This window comes from Cetorhinus maximus, chromosome 7 (genome assembly GCF_964194155.1).
Source record: "Cetorhinus maximus chromosome 7, sCetMax3.hap1.1, whole genome shotgun sequence".
NCBI lineage: Eukaryota > Metazoa > Chordata > Chondrichthyes > Lamniformes > Cetorhinidae > Cetorhinus > Cetorhinus maximus.
In genome coordinates, this window is record NC_135885.1 from 147852275 (window position 1) to 147872439 (window position 20165).

At 50.2% G+C, this 20165-nt stretch overlaps 1 protein-coding gene across 1 annotated transcript in view; it reads left to right on the forward strand.

Annotated features, from left to right (window-relative positions):
- atp11a (ATPase phospholipid transporting 11A) overlaps positions 1-20165 on the forward strand; it is a 236397-nt gene that overhangs the window by 89142 nt on the left and 127090 nt on the right. The window contains exons 9-13 of the mRNA XM_078546099.1: positions 1903-1967; positions 7567-7648; positions 9542-9692; positions 12833-13030; positions 16760-16933. Of these exons, the coding sequence (XP_078402225.1) occupies positions 1903-1967; positions 7567-7648; positions 9542-9692; positions 12833-13030; positions 16760-16933 (670 nt within the window). The remainder of the gene's footprint in view (positions 1-1902; positions 1968-7566; positions 7649-9541; positions 9693-12832; positions 13031-16759; positions 16934-20165) is intronic.

Consider the following 20165-nt stretch of genomic DNA (forward strand, 5'->3'; position numbering starts at 1 on the left):
TCTGGAATCCTGGCTTCTACTTCAGTTTGGGACTTGCTATCTGTCTCTCTGCGATGTTGCTTCCAACTGAACTCTACCGAACTGAAACTAATTTTCTGTCTGTGTGGGGCCTCCTGTTGCTCGGAAAGAACACAGTTTTTCTCTCCCTTGTTTGTTTTATCTTCCCTTCAAGAGTCATAAAATCTTCATTACAATGCAGGCATCTTTTAAAGTGAAACTAAAACTCAACTTCTCCTTTTCTCAACACACACATACAGAAATACAAATCAAACTTAAACATTAAAGCTAAAACTTGAAGATATACTTTATTCATAAAACACCCAAATGCAAATATAGCTTTCTTAACCTATCTCTATTTGATAATGCGAGATCCACTGATCGCTCTTTATCCATCTTACTCATTTCATCCTCAAAACAACTTGACGGATTTATCAAATCCGATTTCCTTTCATAAGTCAATGTTGACTCTTCCAAATCATATCATATATATCAATTGTGTGCTTCATTTAAAAAAAGCTCTCTCAGCCGTACTCAGTTGATAACACCTTTGCCTCTGAATCACAAGGGTCGAAGTTCAAGTCCCACTCCAGGGCTTCAGAGCAACAATCGAGGTTGATACTCCAGGATAGTATTAAGGGAGCAGTGCACCATTGGAGATGTTGTCTTTAGAATTCTCGAACCCCATAGGACTGTGGAGGCTCAGTCATTGCGTATGGTCAAAGCAGAGGTTGATGGATTTCTAGATACCGATGACATTAAGAGATAGATACAGGGATAGTGCAGGAAGATGGTGTTGAGGTAGATCATCAGCCATTAGTTAAATGGCAGAGCAGTCTCGAGGAGCCGAATGGCTATTCCAGCTCCGAAGTTCCTATATTATGATTTTCTAAGTATCCTGTTATCACACTGTAAAACATTCTACTAATAGTTAACCTGTTGTCTCCTCCCCCATGTCTTGGTGATCCATCTCCATCTGCAATGTCTTGGCGATCCGTCTCTCCCTCGCCCCGTGTCTTGGCTATCTGTCTCTCCCTCGCCCCGTGTCTTGGCTATCTGTCTCTCCCTCGCCCCGTGTCTTGGCTATCTGTCTCTCCCTCGCCCCGTGTCTTGGCGATCTGTCTCTCCCTTGCCCCGTGTCTTGGCGATCTGTCTCTCCCTTGCCCCGTGTCTTGGCGATCTGTCTCTCTCTCACCCCGTGTCTTGGCGATCTGTCTCTCTCTCGCCCCGTGTCTTGGCGATCTGTCTCTCTCTCGCCCCGTGTCTTGGCGATCTGTCTCTCCCTCGCCCCGTGTCTTGGCGATCTGTCTCTCCCTCGCCCCGTGTCTTGGCGATCTGTCTCTCCCTCGCCCCGTGTCTTGGCGATCTGTCTCTCTCTCGCCCCGTGTCTTGGCGATCCGTCTCTCCCCCTTGCCCCGTGTCTTGGCGATCCGTCTCCCCCTTGCCCTGTGTTTTGGCGATCTGTCTCTCTCTCGCCCCGTGTCTTGGCAATCCGTCTCTCTCTCGCCCCGTGTCTTGGCGATCCGTCTCTCTCTCGCCCCGCGTCTTGGCGATCTGTCTCTCCCTCGCCCCGTGTCTTGGCGGTCTGTCTGTCTGTCTGCCTGCCTGGTTCTGATGATCTGATATCTTTTCCATGTCCCTTTTCTTCTATTTGCAATATAGTTCCACCCCTCCCCCTTCGCCATCAAAGCATTCAAGATAAAAGACACCTCCACCTCCCATCTAACTAGTTTAACCTGTGCATACAGCTCCTCAGAGCTTCTCTGTGAGGGTCTTTGTTTAGCTGAAGGGCCAACTAGCTGAAGAGCTCCTCTGGCTTGTGGCCTAAGAATCTACTTATAGTCATCTTAAAAATTGCAATTGTTTATGGCTTTATTTCCTCAATAATTTTTAACTTTATTACAGGCCTTTGGGATCAGAGAATGTGCTGCTGAGGGGAGCAACATTAAAAAATACCCAGAATATTTATGGTAACAAACATGTTTTATCAACTCTGTCTGCGTATCTGGCTCGTGTGGGGGCCAGTTTGGCTGCGTTCAGTGTTTGTGCACACGCAGCTGGGTGTTTGGCTCTGTTCACTCTGTGTGTGCGCGCGTGCATGTGGATCCATTCACTTAGTGTGTGTGCGCCTGGATACACTCACTGTGGGTGTTCTGAATGCTGTGTGTCGGGGACGGTGCCTGGTTCTTGCGTGTTTGTGTGTGAGAGAGAGAGAGAGAGAGTCTGGCTCCGTTTGCTGTGTGTGTTTGTGTAGCTCCGCTTGGTACGTGTATTCCTGGGCGTGGGGGTTGTGGGGAGATGTGTGTGTGTGTGGGAGTGTCTGACTCCCTGGTTCCGTTCTCTGTGCGAGCGTGTGTCTGGTCCGTTCAGTGTGTGTGTGTGTGTTCTGCTCTGTTTGCAGTGTGTTGTGTGCAGTGCACCTTCTCAATCTGCTGCAGTAACATGCCCGAAGCACTGTATTGGATTGATTTTGATATTGATATAATTTCAGTTTGTGCTAGTTAAATTAAATGTGAGTGAATTGAATTTGAAAATCTATTAGGTCTGTTAGCTTGTTTGTCTGCAATGGAAAATGTCAAACCTCGTTATTTTGTCCAATGATGGTACCTGCAGTTTCAGCAAAATCTGAAGGTCTTGGTAAAATTATTTGATGCTTCGCTCATTTACTCACCACAGAGCTAGGAATGTTTGAACTGATGAACTAGTTAGTGACATGAAGTTTATCATTGTGTTCATGTTCTTGGTTGGATAGGTATTCTAGTTTCCTTTGTAACACTATCATAAATTACCCATTGATGGGATTTGAACAGTACTTCATTCTGGGACTTCATCAACATAATTACAATTCATTGAAGTAAGTTCGAGCAATGGAAAACTGCGAATGTAACATCTTTATTCAAAAATGGAGGGAGAGAGAAAGCCGGAAACTATAGGCCAGTTAGTCTAATGTCTGTCATTAGGAAAATGCTAGAATACATTATTAAGGAGGTTCTAACAGGACACTTAGAAAATCATAACACGATCAGGCAGAGTAAACATGGTTTTACAAAAGGAAAATCATGTTTGACAAATTTGAGAGTGTTTTTTAGGAAAAAACAAGCAGGGTGGATAAAAGGGAACCGGTAGATGTTGTGTATTTGGATTTCCAAAAAGCATTCAATAAGATGCCACAGAAAAGGTTACTGCGCAAGATAAGACCTCATGGTGTTCGGGGTGATATTTTAGCATGGGTAGAGGACTGGCTAACTAACACAAAACAGAGATGGGATAAATGGGTCATTTTCAGTTTGGCAAATTGTAACGAGTGGAATGACACTCCAACCCCCTTGCATAGGGATCAGTGCTGGGGCTGCATCTATTTACAATCTATGTTAATGACTTGGATGGTGGGACAGACTGTATTGTAGTCAAATTTGCTGCTTATACAAAAGTGTGTAGGAAAGCATGTTGTGGGGAGGACATGAAGAGTTTGCAAAGGGACTAAGAAAGGTTAAGTGAGTGGGCAAAAAATTGTATAATGTGGGAAAATGTGAGCTTGTCCACTTTGGCAGGAAGAATAGAAAAGCAGAATATTGTTTAAAAGTAGAGAGATTGCAGAATGCCGTGGTAGAGAGGAATCTGGGTGTCCTTGTACATGAATCTCAAAATGTCAACATTCATGTACAACGAGTAATTGGGAAAATAACTGGAATTGGTCTTTCATGCAAGGGGGATGGAGTTTAAAAGTAGGGAAGCCTTGCTACAACTGTACAGGGCATTGGTAAGACCACACTCAGAGTATTGCATACAGTTTTGATCTCCTTACTTAAGGAGGGATATACTTGCATTGGAAACAGTTCAGAGAAGGTTCACGGCCTTTTGGCTAAGATCAAGTGTAGTCGTGAAGCGATGGCTGCAACCAGTCGAGCCCCGTACCATGGGGTACGTAACACTGTCTGGGTGACGGTGAAAGACAGCGATGGAGGAGCACCCATGGATCAGGCCTTCTTCATCAAGCGGATCCTGTTGAAGGCGTGTGGATTTGAAGCGGAGGAGATCTACTCCCTGCAAGACTTCCCCAGCGCTGGATTTTTCGACGTGACTTTCAAGCGGGTGGGAACTTGCGTCAAGTTCCTGAAGGTGTTTGAGGAGAAGAGAGACCAGCCGGAGATGAAGATCCTGATGTTGGAGCCGTTCTTTGCTCTGCTGTTGCAACGGGACCGTGTAGTGACTGTGCATCTCTACAACCCCTACGTCCCTGTCACCAACGTGTTCACCTTCCTCACCAGGTATGTCGACAAGGTTGGGAGCTGTACTGAGGTTAGAGACGCCTTCGGGATTTGGACATGCAAACCCCAGGTTAAGGTCACGCTCAAGACCGACGGTAAGGGAGCCATCTTCCACCCTCCTTCCAGCTTCGCTATCGGGGGAAGCCGTGGCTACCTTGTCTACGCTGGGCAGCCCAAACTTTGTCGCTCATGCGGCAAGTTTGGTCATGTGGTGTCCAACTGCAGTGCCGCCCTCTGCATAAACTGCAAACAGGAAGGGCACCAGACAAAGGACTGCAAACAGACTAAGTGCTGCAATCTGTGTGGCGAGGCAGGTCACCTCTACAGGACCTGCCCCAAACGCTTATGCACAGGCAGCCAAAGCCAACGAGGGGGAAATAGAAGAAATGCTTCGTGTCACTACTACCAAGGACACTTGCAACACTCCAACCACCAAGGCCCCTAGTGAGAACAACGGGACATAGGAGGACACAGAGAGAGACAAGGTGGAGGAAAAGATTGAAAAGATTGAGGCAGCAGACAGCCGATCAACAGCACTGCCCGCTGAACCTCCCACTCCTCAGGAGAGCAAATCAATAGAGGAGGAGGAAGCAGCGGAAAATCAGCAGGGGGAGTGGCAGCTGGTGAAGAGAGCCAAAAGGAAGAAGGGGCTAAGAAGGGATCAAGCCACTTCCCAGACAAGTGGCAAGAGGTGTCTCCCATCCGACGCGGATGACAAGGGCAGCTGCTCTTCGGACGAAAAAGTGCAAGGGCGGCACCTCCAGAAGAAGCGGCAAAGCTCTAGGGAGTTGGAGGATGAGACACCCGAGCTCCAGAACATTGGCGACAATGAGGAGACCAGCGCACCCCAACTTTGCCCACAACCCGAAGAGGCCAGCGCACCCCAGCCCCAGGAATCTGGGAGCAGTGAGGCGCTCAGCGCACTGCAGCTCCGGGAAGCTGGGAGCAGCAACACCCCAGAGAGGGAGAGGATTGGAGAAGCTTCTCCAACAGAGGACATTTCAAATCCCGTTCTCTGCACGAACCCCCAGATGCCACCTGAGCGGAACTTTGCCAATGGGGAGGTTCAGGGCAGTTTCCTCAGCCCATCCAAAGTGAGGCAATTTGTGAATACTATGGATATGCAGGAGCAGACCAAAGATCTGGGACTCTCAGAGACAACAGGTTTGGTAAGAGACTAAATGCTTTAAAATGGGTGTAAAGATTGTATCCATAAATGTGCGTAGCATTAAATCTACTACGCGATGTGTTGCGACCTTGGACTACCTTGCCAAGGTCAAAGCTGACCTGTTGTTTCTGCAGGAGTGTGCGATACCGCACCTCAGCTCCTACAGGCAATGGTCACGATGGTGGTCCCATGGGCCATCGATCTGGTCAGGAGGAAACGACACTCGTTCCTCTGGCCTGGGTATTCTGCTGCGGGGAGGCAACTTCACCGTCTCCGAGGTTAAGGAGGTGGTGGGCGGGCGCCTCCTTGTAGCAGACGTAATGTACAAGAACGCTCCACTCTGGTTAATTAACGTGTTCGCCCCGGCACAAAAGGCTGAGTGGCTGGAGGTTTTTCAGCAGCTCCCACTGCTGCTGGCGACCTCCAGGTCGATCATCCTGGGCGGTGACTTCAACCGCATCATTGATGCGGCTGGACGATCCGGCAGGGCCGACAGCAGATTGGACACTACATCCAGATCCCTGATGGAAACAGTTAAGGATGCCAAGCTGCACGCCGTCTTCAGCAACCCTGCAGACGGAGCGCAGCGTAGATACACCTGGTCGCGGCCAGACGGGTCCATCCGTTTCAGGATAGACTTCCTGTTTGTGTCCCGTGTGTTCACAGTCAGATCCACCGATGTCAAGCCGGTGTTCCTGTCTAACCACTGCCTTCTACTGGCTGACTGTCACTTAGAGGAAGACCAGAGGGTGGGCAGGGGGGCATGGAAGCTAAATGTGCAACTGCTGACCCCAGAGAACATTGAGGAGCTCAAGAGGGATTACAAAGGTTGGAGAACCGTGAAACCCCTCTTTGAGTCCCTGACACACTGGTGGGAAGCGATCAAGGGAAACATCAAGAGGTTTTTCATCCTCAAAGGCACCCAGAAAGCTAGAAAGGAACAGAGGGAAATGTCCCGACTCTAGAAAAACATGCGGAACCTGCTCCGGCTGCAGTCGATGGGGGTCGATGTCAAGGAGGAGCTCCAAGAGGTGAAGAGCCAGCAAGCACCAAAACTTGTTGGTCTTCCAGCGCAAAGAGTTGTCCCCGACCGAGTGTTGCAGACTGGCACATTCCAAGGTCCAGGACTACGTGCTGAGGGACGCACTAAAGCTTGGGGCAGCCGCCGCAAAGGGGCAATGGGGAAAGGTCGCTGTCTAAGACCTTTCTGCCACAGTGCACCGAGGGGCTGGGAAGTGTTGAGAGCCCCTCGGGCTGTACAGCTCAAAATGAATGTCTGCATTGAATACTAAGTAATATAATTGTATTGAAGCACCTCAGATTGCAACATGATGTATGTTGATAACTCCAATACCATTGTCTGATTGTCTGCATTGACCATATTGAAATGATTGTAATATTCATTGATTGTATTGATGCACCTTGTGATACATGTGTAAAAATTGAATCTGATTGTACTTATGTGATGGTGATTTTGAAATGTTTTGGAATGTTCCAGATATTTTATGAATAAAGTATATTTTTCAAAAAAAAAGTTCAGAGAAGGTTCACTAGGTTGACACCTGGGCTGAAAGCATTGCCTTATAAGGAAAGGTTGAGCAGGTTTACTCATTGGGAGTTTAGAAGAATGAGAGGCAATCTTACTGAAACATGTAAGATTGGAGGGGGCTTGACAGGGTAGATGCTGAGAGGACATTTCCCCTCGTGCAGAAATCCAAAACTAGGGGACACAGTTTAAAAATAAGGGTGTCTCATTTAAGACAGAGATGAGGAGGAAATCCTGCATTAATCTTTGGAGTTTCACAGAGAGCAGTGGAGGCTGGGTCATTGAACATATTCAAGGCTGAGTTAGGCAGCCTTCTGATCTACAAGGAAGTCAAGGGTTATGGGGTGAAACAGTAAAATAGAGTTAAGACAACAATCAGATCAGCCATGATCTTATTGAATAGTGGAGTAGGCTCGAGGCGCCAAATGGCCCACTCCTGCTATTTCTCCTGTTCTTATGTTCAAAATCTGGTGCTGTAATCATAGGAATTAATTATTAGTTAATTGTAATTTTGTTATGTTTGAAATAGTGTGATATTTTCTATTATTGTTACTACTTTCCTCCAATATTGCTCGCTTGTGTTTCAGGTGTGGCAATATACACTGGCATGGAAACTAAGATGGCATTAAATTACCAATCTAAGTCACAGAAACGCTCAGCTGTAGAAAAGTAAGGCTGCGTCTATCTATCCCTTGCATTGTTGCTCTCACACTGTGACACTGTAACGAGCATTAACATATTACAGGTTTAAGCCAATTCAGATTTGCTCGCAGTACTGTAATGAAGGTCTTTCCTTTTAGTATTTCATTCGTATGAAGCTACCTTTTATTTTCATGAATTTAATTGACTCACGTAATTAAATATTGAGAAGGCCAAAGCTGTTGTCTTCAATCCCCACCACAAACTGCAACCCCTAGCTGCTGACTCCATCCTTCTGTGAGGCTGAATTAAAACATTTGCAACCTTGGCATCCAATTTTACTCTGAGCTGAGTTTCCCACCACATATCATCTCCATCACCAAGACCACCTACTTCACTTGCGTAACATCCTTCACCTCTGCCCCTGCCTCATCTTATCTGATGCTGAAATCTTCATCCATGCCTTAACTATCTCCAGACTCTATTATTCTAATGCTCTGCTGGCTGGCCCCTCACCTTCCACCCTCCTTAAACTTCAACTCATCAAAAACTCTGCCTGTTTACCAACTGCATCAAATCCCGCTCACCCATCACCCTTGTGCTCACTGACCCACATGGACTCACCATCCAGCAATGCCTCCATTTGAAAATTCATATCCTTGTTAACAAATCTCTCCGTGGCCTAGCCCACCCTATCTCAGTCGCCTCATCCAGCTCTTACAGTCCTCAAATCATTAAATTAAATAGTGTTTTTTAGTTCAAGATACCAATAGATATGTTTCAAAAAATAAAGAAAGAGGATTGATGGATATGGACTGAAGTCATTGAACAGGTTGGGGAATAAGGTGAGATATTGGCTGATAACCTGAAGGACATGGTGGAAGGGAGAAAGATCAATGCATAGATTGATGTCAGGACATCATATTGTGATGGCAGGACAGAGAACCTGGGCCTGAGAGACCTACAGTTGCCATATGATTTTTGCTATTTGTCACAACAGTTGACTTGCCCACATTATCACTGATTGAATGAAGGTTATACACTCAATCAGGTCCAGGAATGTCTATTCAAAAGCAGCGAGAAGCACTGGAATACACTCTTCGATAGTCAGAGCCTGAAAGTGACACCATGACATTCCAAGCTGGTGATTTCAGCCCAGGGATCGATACAGGAACATATTCAGAAGGACCCGGCAGCTCTGCATGTCTATGGGCTGGAGCCCACAGTGGAGCCCCCCAATGGGACTACCCCACCCACCTGACTACACCAAGTTGGGACTCTTATACCTCTCCCTCCGCCCCCCCCATGCCTCCACGGGGTCCCTCCCCACCCCACAGGACTCCCCCAACCACTGACTATCACACCCTCCCCCAGGACTTGCCCCTACTGCTGACTAGCTCTCCAGGCTCAAATCAACCTGACCCCCCCCACCTCACTCCCCCAACCCCCCCCCCAACGGCCGACTGCCCAAATGTCCGATGCTCCTCCCCACCCCTCCCCCGCCTACTGCCCGACCACCCCATGTGACTGCCCGAGCCCCTTTGCTACTGCCCAACCCCCACCCCGATCCCCTGCGATTGGCCGAACCCCCCCCCCCCTCCCCCAGCAACTGGCCCGACCCTCCCTGCCCCCTCCCCAATTAACTTACAAATGTACCTTTTCCTTGGTTGAAAGTGGCTGGACCCTTAAACCTGCCTGACTGACAGCAGCCAGGACTATAAAAAACCGGGCCTGGCCTCCTTGCCTTTGCCCGGAGGCCCTGAGAGCCCACGGCCCTGCACAGCTCCCGGCCGGCCTGAACCGCAAGGCCAGGGGAGAGAGGATTGGAAACATTCCAACTCTGATGGCTAATCCGAGGAAGTTTAGGCCCAACAATCCTGCCTGTTTAATATTATTGTGTAATTTGTGTATTCTCTTTAACAGATCAATGAATACATTCCTGATCGTATACTTGTGCATATTGATCAGTAAAGCTTTGACAGCCACAGTCCTGAAATACATGTGGCAAAGTGACTCTGTTCGAGATGAGCCTTGGTTTAACATGAAAACCCAGATACAACGGCAAAGAAACAAGGTACAGGCGACCGCGGCCGCTTAGGGACCTTCGTAAATCTCCCTTCAATTTACAGACAACCTGACCAATTGCAGCATTAGAGGCATCAAAGCCACCCCTTCAAGCCCTTCAGCCTTATTGACGTTCCCCCTTCACCCCCATAACCACCTCGCCCGCTCCCCCAACACCCACCCTCCCCCATTCCCCTGCCCCCCATCAACACCACGTCCTCCTCTTCCCCCCGCATGACCTGTCTCCCCGTCACTGCCACTCCTCATTCAACCCGGCTCCCCCATCACCCCCATTACCCTCCATCACCCCCCCTCCTCCGTCCCCTCCCCCATCACCCCCATTACCCTCCATCACCCCCCCTCCTCCGTCCCCCGTCCCCTCCCCCATCACCCCCATTACCCTCCATCACCCCCCCTACCCCGTCGCCCCATCCCCTCCCCCATTCCCCTCTCCCCTCCCCCTCCACCCCCGTCACTCTCCCTCCCCCTCCACCCCCGTCACTCTCCCTCCCCCTCCACCCCCGTCACTCCCCCTCCCCCTCCACCCCCGTCACTCCCCCTCCCCCTCCACCCCCGTCACTCCCCCTCCCCCTCCACCCCCGTCACTCCCCCTCCCCCTCCACCCCCGTCACTCCCCCTCCCCCTCCACCCCCGTCACTCCCCCTCCCCCTCCACCCCCGTCACTCCCCCTCCCCCTCCACCCCCGTCACTCCCCCTCCCCCTCCACCCCCGTCACTCCCCCTCCCCCTCCACCCCCGTCACTCCCCCTCCCCCTCCACCCCCGTCACTCCCCCTCCCCCTCCACCCCCGTCACTCCCCCTCCCCCTCCACCCCCGTCACTCCCCCTCCCCCTCCACCCCCGTCACTCCCCCTCCCCCTCCACCCCCGTCACTCCCCCTCCCCCTCCACCCCCGTCACTCCCCCTCCCCTTCCACCCCCGTCACTCCCCCTCCCCCTCCACCCTCGTCACACCCCCTCCCCCCGTCACTCCCCCTCCCCCTCCACCCTCGTCAAACCCCCTCCCCATCACTCCCCCTCCCCCTCCACCCTAGTCACTCTCCCTCCCCCTCCAACTCGTCACTCCCCCTCCCCCTCCACCCCGTCCCTCCCCCTGCACCCTCGTCACTCCCCCTCCCCCTCCACCCCGTCCCTCCCCCTGCACCCTCGTCACTCCCCCTCCCCCTCCACCCCCGTCACTCCTCCTCCAACTCCACCCCCGTCACTCCTCCTCCAACTCCGCCCCCGTCACTCCCCCTCCCCCCGACACTCCCCCTCCCCCCGTCACTCCCCCTCCCCCCGTCACTCCCCCGTCACTCCCCCTCCCCCCGTCACTCCCCCTCCCCCCGTCACTCCCCCTCCCCCCGTCACTCCCCCATCGCTCCCCCTCCCCCTGTCGCTCCCCCTCCCCCCGTCGCTCCCCCTCCACCCCCGTCGCTCCCCCTCCACCCCCGTCGCTCCCCCTCCACCCCCGTCGCTCCCCCTCCACCCCCGTCGCTCCCCCTCCCCCTCCACCCCCGTCGCTCCCCCTCCCCCTCCACCCCCGTCGCTCCCCCTCCCCCTCCACCCCCGTCGCTCCCCCTCCCCCTCCACCCCCGTCGCTCCCCCTCCCCCTCCACCCCCGTCGCTTCCCCTCCCCCCGTCACTCCCCCTCGTCACTCCCCCTCCCCCTCCCCGCCGTCACTCCCCCTCCCCCGTCACTCCCCCTCCCCCTCCCCTTCACCCCCGTCACTCCCCCTCCCCCTCCACCCTCGTCACTCCCCCTCCACCCTCGTCACTCCCCCTCCACCCTCGTCACTCCCCCTCCCCGCCCCCTCTACCTCCCTCTCCACCCCCGTCACTCCCCCTCACCCTCCACCCCCGTCACTCCCCCTCCCCCTCCCCCTCCACCCTCGTCACACCCCCGTCACTCCCCCTCCCCCACCAACCCCGTCACTCCCCCTCCCCCTCCCCCTCCACCCTCGTCACACCCCCTCCCCCTCCACCCTCGTCACACCCCCTCCCCCTCCACCCTCGTCACACCCCCTCCCCCTCCACCCTCGTCACACCCCCTCCCCCTCCACCCTCGTCACACCCCCTCCCCCTCCACCCTCGTCACACCCCCACCCCGCCCCCTCCCCCTCCACCCCCATCACTCCCCCTCCCCCTCCACCCTCGTCACTCCCCCTCCACCCCCGTCACTCCCCCTCCCCCTCCCCCTCCACCCTCGTCACTCCCCCTCCACCCCCGTCACTCCCCCTCCTCCTCCACCTCCACCCTGCCACTCCCCCTCCACCCCCGTCACTCCCCCTCCTCCTCCACCTCCACCCTGCCACTCCCCCTCCCCCTCCACCCCCGTCACTCCCCCCCCTCCTCGTCACTCCCCCTCCCCTCCTCGTCACTCCCCTCCCCTCCTCGTCACTCCCCCTCCCCTCCTCGTCACTCCCCCTCCCCTCCTCGTCACTCCCCCTCCCCTCCTCGTCACTCCCCCTCCCCCTCCACCCCGTCACTCCCCCTCCCCCTCCACCCCGTCACTCCCCCTCCATCCCCACATGTCGAGGGTGAATCACATGCAACATTCTCCTTATCTTGGAATCAACATCATCCAAGTGAAGCTACGATTTGCCTCTACATGAAAAGCAGCAGATGAGAGCCGATAGAAACAGTCCCATAACCAATGGCTGACCAAGGGGTTAATCACGTGTCCAGCAGCCAATCAGTACTGGCAGTGCCAGGGGAGAGCCATGGCTACTGCCACTACTGCACTTCGTGCTTGAGGGCATGAGGTGCACTGGACCACAATTTCCTGTGTTTAGGGGTATCAATTGGTGCCAAGCAGGGTGGCCTGGCAGTTGGAGGAGGGTTTGGGGTTTGAGAAGCCACGTAGAGGGGCAAACATGGATCGGGGACGCATAACACCTTCAGGGGCCCTCCCATGGGTTCAGTGGGCCCATTGAGGAGAGATGCCACCCCCCTGCCAGCCACCAGCTGATGAATGGTAACCTGCCACCCACTTTCAGATCACTTGGGCTCGGGGGGGGACATAAAATCCAACCCATTAATGTATCTGTTGATAAGCTGCAGAACTATACTTTTTTAAAAAAATGTATTTTTGCCTCATTTATTGAGAGGACCAATCTCATGTTTCCAAGTTTCCTTTTTGCTTTTTTCTAGTTCCTGTCATCGTTCACGGACTTTCTGGCCTTTATGGTCCTTTTCAATTATATCATTCCCGTCTCCATGTACGTCACTGTGGAAATGCAAAAATTTCTCGGCTCCTATTTCATTTCCTGGGATGAGGACATGTTTGATGATGAAATTTGTGAAGGGCCAATAGTGAACACGTCGGACCTGAATGAAGAATTGGGGCAGGTTGGTTGATTTAATCTCCTTTTTTTATTCATTTGCTGGATGTGGGAGTCACCGGCTAGGCCAGCATTTATTGCCCATCTCTAGTTGCCCTTGAGAAGGTGGTGGTGAGCTGCCTTCTTGAACCGCTGCAGTCCATGTGGTGTAGGTACACCCACAGTGCTGTTAGGGAGTGCCAGGATTTTGACCCAGCGACAGTATATTTCTAAGTCAGGATAATGAGTGGCTTGGAGGAGAACTTCCAGGTGGTGGTGTTCCCACCCCTCTGCTGCCCTTGTCCTTCTAGATGGTAGTAGTGATGGGTTTGGAAGGTGCTGCAAAGGAGCCTCAGTGAGTTCCTGCAGTGCATCTTGTAGATGGTACACACTGCTGCCACTGTGCGTCAATGGTGGAGGGAGTGAATGTTTGACGATGGGGTGCCAATCAAGCGGGCTGCTTTGTCCTGGATGGTGTCAAGCTTCTTGAGAGTTGTGGGACTCATCCAGGCAAGTTTAGAGTTTTCCATCACACTCCTGACTTGTGCCTTGTAGATGGTGGACAGGCTTTGGAGAGTCAGAAGGTAAGTTATTTGCAGCGGGATTCCAAGCCTCTGACTTGCTCTTGTAGCCACAGTATATTTTGGCTAGTCCTGTTCAGTTTCTGGTCAATGATAACCCCCAGGATGTTGATAATGGGAGATTCAGCGATGGTAATGTCATTGAGTGTCAAGAGGTGATGGTTTGATTCTCTCTTGTTGGAGAAGATCATCGTCTGACACATGTCTGTGCAATTGTTACTTGCCACTTGTCAGCCCAAGCCTGGATGTTATCCAGGTCTTTCTGCATTTGGACATGAACTGCTTCAGTATCTGAGGAGTTGCGGATGGTGCTGAAGTTTGTGCAATCATCAGCAAACATCCCCACTTCTGACTTTATGGTGGAAGGAAGGTCATTGATGAAGCTGCTGAAGATGGTTGGGCCGAGGACACTACCCTGAGGAACTCCTGCAGTGATGTCTGGAACTGAGATGATTGATCTCCAACAACCACAACCATCTTCCTTTGTGCTAGGTATGACTCCAACCAGGGGAGAGCTTTTCCCCGATTCCCACTGACTCCAGCTTTGCTAGGGCTCCTTGAGATGCCACATTCGGTCAAATGTGGCCTTGATGTTAAGGGCAGTCACTCTCACCTTACCTTGGGAGTTCAGCTCTTTTGTCCATGTTTGAACCAAGGCTGTAATGAGATCAGCAGTTTGAGTGACCCTGGCAGAACCCAAACTGGGCGTCAGTGAGCAGGTTATTGCTAAGCCAAGTGCCGCTTGATAGCACTGTTGATGACCCCTTCCATTGCTTTACTGATGATGGAGAGTAGACTGATGGAGCGGTAATTGGCCGGGTTGGATTTGTCCTGCTTTTTGTGTACAGGGCATACCTGGGTAATTTTCCAAATAGCTGGGTAGATGCCAGTGTTGTAACTGTACTGGAACAGCTTGGCTAGGGACACGGCAAGTTCTGGATAACAAGCCTTCAGTGCTATTGTTGGAGTATTGTCAGGGCCCATAGTCTTTGCAGTATCCAGTGCCTTCAACCGTTTCTTGATATCACGCGGAGTGAATCGAATTGGCTGAAGACTGGCATCTATGATGCTGAGGATCTCTGGAGGAGGCCGAGATGGATAATCCACTGGGCACTTCAGTCTAAAGATTGTTGTGAATGTTTCTGCCTTAACTTTTGCACTGATGTGCTGGGCTCCTTCATTATTGAGGATGTGGATATTTGTGAAGCCTCCTCTTCCAGCGAGTTGTTTAATTGTCCACCATCGTTCATGACTGGATGTGGTAGGACTGCAGAGCTTAGATCTGACCCGTTGTTGTGGAATCGCTTAGCTCTATCACTTGCTGCTCATGCTGTTTGGCACACAAGTTGTCCTGTGTTATAGCTTCACCCGGTTGACACCTCATTTTTAGGTATTCCTGGTACTGCTCCTGACATGCCCTCCTGCACTCTTTATTGAACCAGGGTTGATCCCCTGGCTTGGTGGTAATGGTAGAGTGGGGGATATGCCGGGCCATGAGGTTATAGATTGTGGTTGAGTACAATTCTGCTGCTGCTGATGGCCCACAGCACCTCATGGATGCCCAGCCTTGAGTTGCTAGCTTTGTTCAAAATCTATTCCAATTTAGCACATTGGTAGTGCCACACAGCACGATGGAGGGTATCCTTAACATGAAGATGGGACTTTGTCTCCACAAAGACTGTGTGGTGGTCACTCCTACCAATACTGTCATGGACAGATGCATCTGTGACAGGCAGGTTGGTGAGGATGAGTCAAGTATGTTTTTCCCTCTTGTTGGTTCCCTCACCACCTGCCGCAGACCCAGCCTAGCAGCTATGTCATTTAGGACTCGGCCAGCTTGGTCAGTAGTGGTGTTACTGAGCCACTCTTGGTGATGGACATTGAAGTCCCCCACCCAGAGAACATTCTGTGCCCTTGGCACCCTCAGTGCTTCCAGCAAGTGGTGTTCTACATGGAGGAGCACTGATTCATCAGCTGAGTGGGGGTGATAAGTGATAATCAGCAGGGTTCCTTGCCCATGTTTGACCTGATGCCATGAGACTTCACGGGGGCCAGAGTCGATACTGAGGACTCCTAGGGTAACTCCCTCCTGACTATGCACCACTGGGCCGTTACCTCTGCTGGGCCTGTGCGGCCAGTAGGACAGGACATACCTAGGGATGGCGATGGTGGTGCCTGGGACATGATCATGGAATGAGTCTGAGAGTTTTGAGTATGTCAGGACGAAGCTCCCAGGTGTTAGTAAGGAGGACTTTGCAGGGTCTACAGGGCTGGGTTTGCCATTGTCATTTCCGGTGCCTAGCTCGATGCCAGGTGGTCCGTCTGTTTTCATTTGTAGCGGTTTGATACAAATGACTGGCTTGCTAGGCCATTTAATTAAGCCATTAAGAGTCAACCACATTACTGTGGATCTGGAATCACATGTAGGCCAGACCAGGTGAGGCTGGCAGATTTCCTAAAGGACATCAGTGAACCCTGTGCCATGGGGGAAGTGAAGGCTCTGTGTTTTGCGAGGTGCTGAGGGGCCGGGGTTTGTGGTGGAGGGGGGGGCGGGGTGGGGGGGGGGGGGGGATCTGTGCGAGGCGATTGGGGGGGGGGGATCTGTGCGAGGCGATTGGGGCAGGGGGTCTGTGTGAGGGAAGGGTCTGTCCTGTTCCACATTGAAGAATTTTTTAAACCTGTTTAGTAGCCGACTCCAGTGGTCTGCTTTAGGATTGCTGGTAAAGCCTTTGTGTGATTGTTTAACAAGCTGCCCAGTAACTCGACACTTGGGATGGGTGACCCTATAAGCCTGAGCTCGAGCCAGGACAGCACAGCGACCCTGTGCCCGGGCAGCGCGGCGACCCCGCGCCCGGGCAGCGCGGCGACCCCCGCCCGGGCAGCGCGGCGACCCCGCGCCCGGGCAGCGCGGCGACCCCGCGCCCGGGCAGCGCGGCGACCCCGCGCCCGGGCAGCGCGGCGACCCCGCGCCCGGACAGCAGAGTTTCAGTGTTGGATACTGGCTTCCTGAGGTATAACATGACACTGTGATCCACTCACCTTCTGTGCTGACAGGATCCATTGGTCCTGTTTGTGGGGAACTAAGTACTTGCTGTATGAATTGGTTCATGCTAAATTGTTTTGCTAGTTCTAATCCTGTGAATAATTTTGCTGATAATTTTATGTTTCTGTTATAGGTTGAATATGTTTTCACAGATAAAACAGGAACCCTGACTGAGAATAATATGGAGTTTATTGAGTGCTGCATCGATGGCCATGTCCATGTACAGTCCTCCATATCTAATGGTCAGAGCTTTTACAGTCATGCAGCAATTGATTTCATTGATGCACCTGTTGGAATAGCTGACCAGGTAAGGCTGTGATTTGGAATCAAACTAGAGGAAAGTGTTGAGTTGGTGTCTTCAGATTGTTTAGAAAGATGTTGAATTGCAGCTGTTTTCTTAGATGCGAGATTTTTTAATGCAGTAAATAAGAGCTAGGAGAAGCCCATATGACCACTCAAGAAAGCTCTGCCATTCATTGAGATCATGGCCGAAGTCTACATTAACTCCACTTCCCTTGCCTGTCTTAATAACCCTTTATTCCTTAGTGCCCAAAAATCTACCAATCTCATTCCTGAATACACTCAGCCACTTAACATAAGGATCATACAGACTTGAAACATTGGCTCTGTTTCTCTCTCCACAGATGCTGTCAGACCTACTGAGTTTTCCCAGCTTTTTCTGTTTTTATTTCTGATTTAATACATTGCAGCTCAGTCACAAACACTTAGTTGAATCAAGCGTGGAGAAATTTGACATTAAATAGACCCATTTAGCTGCATTGCTGATTGAAAAGAACACCAGCGGGGTTTGGTTAAATCTTTTGACATCTGAACAGTGTTATGATCCGAGCTGAGGTTACCCCTGATCCCACTGCTCTACTTTCTGTGACTGCTTCTCAATTGTTCTCACCAATCATCTTCTTTCATTATCAAACTCCTCTTTCATACATGAAAATTGGTTTTCTACATTGATTAGATTTTCCTTCAATTGCTTGTTATTGTCAAGAAGCATCTCATTTTTGGCCACAGTAGTTTTCTGAAGTTGGTAAAGATCAACATGATCAACCACCTGCTGCAATACGGTCAGTGCCACATTACTGTGTCCACTAACCAAATCATTACCCAGAATAAAATCCACCCCTTCAATGGGTGATTTAGGAATAATTCCCACCCTAACAATTTCATTTACAAAGTGATTTTATAAGTTAACTTTACGCAAAGAAACAGGCTCATAAATTCCATTGATATCCCTTATCAATACTTTTTCTTTCATACAATATGTGTTCCAGGTAGTTTTATCATCAGCCACCATCAATGATTGATTTGCCCCCGTATCTCTCAAAATTTTAATCTGTTTACTTATTTTGTTGGGTGACTAAGGAAACATTTCTCCCTTTGAGGCAAAACATTCAGACCCTCTGTTAGCCTGACTTCCTTCACCAGTAATCAAAGAAGAATTCTCTGGACTACCTTGAACTATATCCCCCTTTCCTGTATGTTCTGAGGGAACACTTTTCACCTGTACTACTGCTACAGTTTTAACAAACATTTCCTTTTCTGATGCAACCTTTCCTGAGGATTCCTTTGGCATTCCTACTACTGTAATACATCTACCATTTAATTTCCAGCAGTCTTCCCTAACATGTCCCACCTTGTTACAATGAAAATACTTAAGGTGGAAGTGACATTCGAAAGCCTCAGTACCTTCCTTTCTGGTCTGAGGAGAAATTTCCTGAGAATTCCCAAATATCCCTTCTCTTTGGCTACTTACCTTCCTTTCATCTTCCCATCTTCTGTCCTTCTCGGATTTTTGGGTATGACGGAAAAAGAGCTTAGATTTATTGACCAGTTCATAATTGTCAGCCATCCCTGTTGCCTGTCTAGCTTTTTTAACCTTCTGATCTTCAACATGGGTTCTAACTACAAGAGGAAGTAAATCTTTAAATTCTTCCAAGAGAATTATTTCCCTAAGAGCTTCATATGTCCCCTCTACCTTTAATGCCTGTATCCATTGGTCAAAATTACTTTGTTTTACCTTCTCAATCTCAATATAGGTCTGACCAGGCCATTCCCTTATATTCCAAAATTTCTGCCTGTATGCCTCTGGGACTAACTCATACGCACTCGGAATATCGTTTTTCACTGCATCATAATCAACAGATACCTCTTTTGAAAGTGATGCATAAACCTCATGACTCTACCTACCAACTTGCTCTGCAACAATAATGTCCAGGTTTCATTTGGCCACTTCATTTACCTAGATAGTTGTTCAAACAAAATAAAGGAAGCCTCTACATGCCTTTCCTCAAGTTTTGGAAGAGCTTGCACAAACTTAAACATCTCACCACTAGGTTTTAGGTTGCCGGTTTCTTCATCAGAACATTCCTCAGCATCTGAGATCTCTTTTTTAAGGTCCAGCTTTTTAAGCTGGTATTCTCTTTCACGTTCCTTCTCTCTTTCCTCCATTGTTAACTTCTCCCTCGAAGTCAAGTTTTCACATTTCCATTTCTCTTTGAAATACTCTCTCTTCCTTTTCTGCCTTTTTTCTTTTTCTTTTGCCTTTAGCTTTTCCAACTCCACTTCTCTTTCTATTGCCTTTGCCTCCAATTCAATTCTTTTCATTTGTAACTGAAGCCTCACTACCTCCAGCTGTGACTCTCTCCCTGGAGAACGTGGTCTCTCTAATATTCCTTCCAGTTTTAAATGCTGTGCTATTGTCTCAACTGTGTCTACTTTCCTTGTCGCTTTGGGTAATTTTAACTCCAAGTTATCCACCAATTCCATCAGCTTACTCTAGGTTACTTTCTGTAAACCAGTCAGGGTTACATTTTCCATCTGTATAATACTTCACAGCAACTCCAATTCCTATCTCCAGTATCATTTTACCTCCATGTACTTGTTAAAAAGATGCACAGATCCCACCAATGTTCAAGGATTTCCAATCCCAGACCAATTATTACTCTATGTCCACTCACCCACTGTTTGCGTTTTGAATCCCAAAGAGCCCCCACTTTGTTAAGATCTGAGCTGAGGTTCCCCCTGGACAAGCCTGATCCCAGAGTGGAACCCAGCTTGATAGATCCTAACTTTTAATTTGCTTGTTTAGACGTGTGGAGAGTGGCTACTGGAGAGAGTCACCAGCATCAGCTGATGAGTTTTTAACAAAAGAATAAAACATTTATTCAACAAGAAAAGATGAACTATATTACAATATTCCTTCACCCACACCTATACCTTTACAGATATATACAGATTTGTAAGGATAACAAAAGTTACAAAAGCTATCTTATACTTCAGTGTTCACAGTAAATACATGTAAACCAATAGGCAACCCGTGGTCAGACACACCACAATCTGAAACCAAGTGACAGATGCCACCTCAACTAGATGCTATGGGTCTCTCCTCAACGCCCCCCCACCAACCAGTTTCACTGAACTCCATCTTTCGCATGAGGGTTTCCAATCTCCACTCCCCAAGAACTCGCCTTGGACTCTTCTCCCAAATCAACGCTTTTTCTCAAATGCCTTTCACAAGGGTT